This window comes from Oncorhynchus gorbuscha, unplaced genomic scaffold (genome assembly GCF_021184085.1).
Source record: "Oncorhynchus gorbuscha isolate QuinsamMale2020 ecotype Even-year unplaced genomic scaffold, OgorEven_v1.0 Un_scaffold_7747, whole genome shotgun sequence".
Taxonomy (NCBI): domain Eukaryota; kingdom Metazoa; phylum Chordata; class Actinopteri; order Salmoniformes; family Salmonidae; genus Oncorhynchus; species Oncorhynchus gorbuscha.
In genome coordinates, this window is record NW_025751075.1 from 12,501 (window position 1) to 16,581 (window position 4,081).

At 47.4% G+C, this 4,081-nt stretch overlaps 1 protein-coding gene across 1 annotated transcript in view; it reads right to left on the minus strand.

Annotated features, from left to right (window-relative positions):
• Positions 1-1,594, minus strand: part of LOC124029802 (glucagon receptor-like) — an 8,783-nt gene extending 7,189 nt beyond the window's left edge. Inside the window, exons 1-3 of the mRNA XM_046341382.1 lie at positions 1,538-1,594; positions 701-860; positions 349-409 (exon numbers count right to left, since the gene is read on the minus strand). Of these exons, the coding sequence (XP_046197338.1) occupies positions 349-409; positions 701-860; positions 1,538-1,594 (278 nt within the window). The remainder of the gene's footprint in view (positions 1-348; positions 410-700; positions 861-1,537) is intronic.
• Between the last annotated feature and the right edge of the window lie 2,487 nt (positions 1,595-4,081).

Sequence of the window (4,081 nt, forward strand, 5' to 3'; positions counted from 1 at the left end):
AACTGATCATATTTGGGTAATTCCACAGTAACGAGAACGACACTGAGACTCAGATGTTTCCTCCTAAAATGTATACTAAACAAAAAGCATTGATTTCATAGTTTACCAAACCCATACACCTCTATGCACAAGCACTACTTTTAACAGTTTACACTGAACATTTGACAAAACACATTTACAGGTGGAACTGCAGATGTTTTTCCAGTAAATATTTACTTTTTGTATTTACTTTATACATTTGTTCAAAGTAGAGACTTGTATTGGTTTACTAAGAAAAAGATGTGTCTCAGCATCATTCCATTACCCATGGAAAGCGACACATTTAATAAATCATATTTATTCACTCACTCTTCATTCTCGTACAGGTATTTGACTATCACCCACGGCAACACGAATATCAGAGGAGCACCTGATGAGAAGGAGAAAAGAGAGAGGGAGGATCACCAATCACACACATCTAAACACACACACACACACACACACACACACACACACACACACACACACACACACACACACACACACACACACACACACACACACACACACACACACACACACACACACACACACACACACACACGTACACACACACACACACACGTACACACACACACACACACACACACGCACACACACGCACACATGTACACACACACACACACACACACGCACACACACGCACACACACCCTCCTCACCCCAGCCGATAAACAGGTAGATGCCGAAGTAGTTCCTCTCAGTGAACACAGTGACGACCAGGAGGCTGTGCAGGTAGATGCCTTCCACCAGCAGCCAATAGTTGTTGGCGATGACGCTGTACTGCATCATCACCATGGCGATACGGCACCCGGCAACCGTCTACGAGAGAGACAGGAATAAGTCCATATATAAAGACGTTGCTATGCAGAGACACACACACACACTTGGGTAACACACACACCTGGATAACATACATACACACACTTGGGTAACACACACACCTGGATAACATACACACACACACTTGGCCTGGGACAAGACTACTATAAACTCAGCAGAAAGAAGAAACGTTGTCTTTCAAATAACTTCACAGACCTTCATTGTAAAGGGTTTGAACACTGTTTCCCAGGCTTGTTCAATGAACCATGAACAATTAATGAACATGCACCTGTTGAACGGTCGTTAAGACACTAACAGCTTACAGACGGTAGGCAATTAAGGTCACAGTTATGAAAACTTAGGACACTAAAGAGGCCTTTCTACTGACACGGACCGGCTCGAAGCCCATAACAAAAAGGGAGGCAACGTGGAGATAAAGAATAACAAAATATATTTATTAAATGAAGTAAAGTAAATACAATTAACAAAGGTGTGTGTTTAGTAAGTAGTGTAAGTGAGTGGTCGCGTGTTTACATCTGATAATGAGGGCTGTTGAAAGGTGTCAATGCAAACAAACCAAATAGCCACAGAAATAACACAACCAAAATCTGTCTGTGTCTGCATGGAGAGAGTCTCCTCCATGAATGGGGAAGTGGTGTATTTATCCTGGGACACACCTGAGCCAAGGTGTGTCCCATTTCCCTGACGACCCTCCCGGCTCCGCCCACCGACATCCTATTAAGGAAAACAAGAGCAAAGAGAAAGAACTCGACAGACAGAGTGGGAGGGTCGTCACACAGAGTGGGAGGGTCGTCACACAGAGTGGGAGGGTCGTCACACAAAGTGGGAGGGACGTCACACAGAGTGGGAGGGTCGTCACACAGAGTGGGAGGGTCGTCACACAGAGTGGGAGGGACGTCACACAGAGTGGGAGGGTCGTCACACAGAGTGGGAGGGTCGTCACACAGAGTGGGAGGGTCGTCACACAGAGTGGGAGGGACGTCACACAGAGTGGGAGGGTCGTCACACAGAGTGGGAGGGACGTCACACAGAGTGGGAGGGACGTCACACAGAGTGGGAGGGTCGTCACAGAGTGGGAGGGACGTCACACAGAGTGGGAGGGACGTCACACAGAGTGGGAGGGTCGTCACACAGAGTGGGAGGGACGTCACACAGAGTGGGAGGGTCGTCACACAGAGTGGGAGGGTCGTCACACTACTGACTCTGAAAAACACCAAAAGAAAGATGCCCAGGGTCCCTGCTCATCTGCATGAACGTGCCTTAGGCTGCAAGAAGGCATGAGAACTGCAGATGTGGCCAGGGCAATAAATTGCAATGTCCGTACTGTGGGACGCCTAAGACAGCGCTACAGGGAGACAGGACAGACAGCTGATCGTCCCCGCAGTGGCAGACCACGTGTAACAACACCTGCACAGGATCGGTACATCCGAACATCACACCTGCGGGACAGGTACAGGATGGCAACAACAACTGCCTGAGTTACACCAGGAACGCACAATCCCTTCATCAGTGCTCAGACTGTCCCCAATAGGCTGAGAGAGGCTGGACTGAGGGCTTGTCGGACTGTTGTAAGGTCCTCACCAGACATCACCGGCAACAACGTCGCTGGACCAGACATGACTGGCAAAAAGTGCTCTTCTACTGACGAGTCACGGTTTTGTCTCGCCAGGGGGGTGATGGTCGGATTTGCGTTTATTGTCGAAGGAATGATGTTACACTGAGGCCTGTACTCTGGAGCGGGATCGATTTGGAGATGGAGGGTCCGTCATGGTCTGGGGCGGTGTGTCACAGCATCATCGGACTGAGCTTGTTGTCATTGCAGGCAATCTCAACGCTGTGCGTTACAGGGAAGACATCCCCCTCCCTCATGTGGTACCCTTCCTGCAGGCTCATCCTGACATGTCCCTCCAGCATGACAATGCCACCAGCCACACTGCTCGTTCTGTGCGTGATTTCCTGCAAGACAGGAATGGCCAGCGAAGAGCCAGGATCTCAATCCCATTGAGCATGTCTGGGACCTATTGGATCGGAGAGTGAGGACTAGAGCCATTCCCCCCATTCCCTCCGGGAACTTGCTTGTGCCTTGGTGAAAGAATGGGGTAAAATCTCTCATCAAGAACTGGTAAATCTGGTGCAGTCCATGAGGAGGAGATGCACTGCAGTACTTAATGCAGCTGGTGGCCACACCAGATACTGACTGTTACTTATTTCCCCCTTTTTTCAGGGACATGTTATTTCATTTCTGTTTGTCACGTGTCTGTGAAACTGGTTCAGTTTATGTCTCAGTTGTTGAATCTTGTTATGTTCATAGAAAAATTTACACATGTTAAATTTGCTGAAATTAAACGCAGTTGACAATGAGAGGACATTTCTTTTTTTGCTGAGTTTATATAACAGACACACAGCCAATGGAATTAGCATCAAGGATACTGTCACGCCTTGGTCATTGTATCTTGTGTTTTTGTTATATGTTTGGGTAGGCCAGGGTGTGACATGGGTTTATATGTTGTGTTTCGTATTGGGGTTTGTATTAATTAGGAGTGTGTATTAGTAGGGGTGTGTCTAGTTAGGCTTGGCTGCCTGAGGCGATTCCTAATTGGAGTCAGCTGATTCTAGTTGTCTCGGATTGGGAACCGTATTTAGGTAGCCTGTGTGCGGTTGTATTTCGTGGGTGATTGTACCTGTCTTAGTGTTAGTCACCAGATAGGCTGTATTTTGTTTCACTTGTTTGTTGTTTTTGTATTTTCTATTATTTCATGTACCGCTTTATGTTTATTAAAGATCATGAGTAACCTACACGCTGCATTTCGGTCTGCCTCTCTACAAACAACAGACGAAGTTCATTACAGATACTATAAATACGCAGTGTCTGTTATCGCTAACCTTGACCCTGTGTGTGTGTGTGTGTGTGTGTGTGTGTGTGTGTGTGTGTGTGTGTGTGTGTGTGTGTGTGTGTGTGTGTGTGTGTGTGTGTGTGTGTGTGTGTGTGTGTGTGCGTGTGCTACGTACGTGTGTGGTGTGCTCTATGCGTGAGTGTGTTATACATGTGTGTGTGTGTGTGTGTGTGTGTGTGTGTGTGTGTGTGTGTGTGTGTGTGTGTGTGTGTGTGTGTGTGTGTGTGTGTGTGTGTGTGTGTGTGTGTGTGTGTGTGTGTGTGTGTGTGTGTGTGTGTACTATCCAGGAGTGTGTGTGTGTTATCC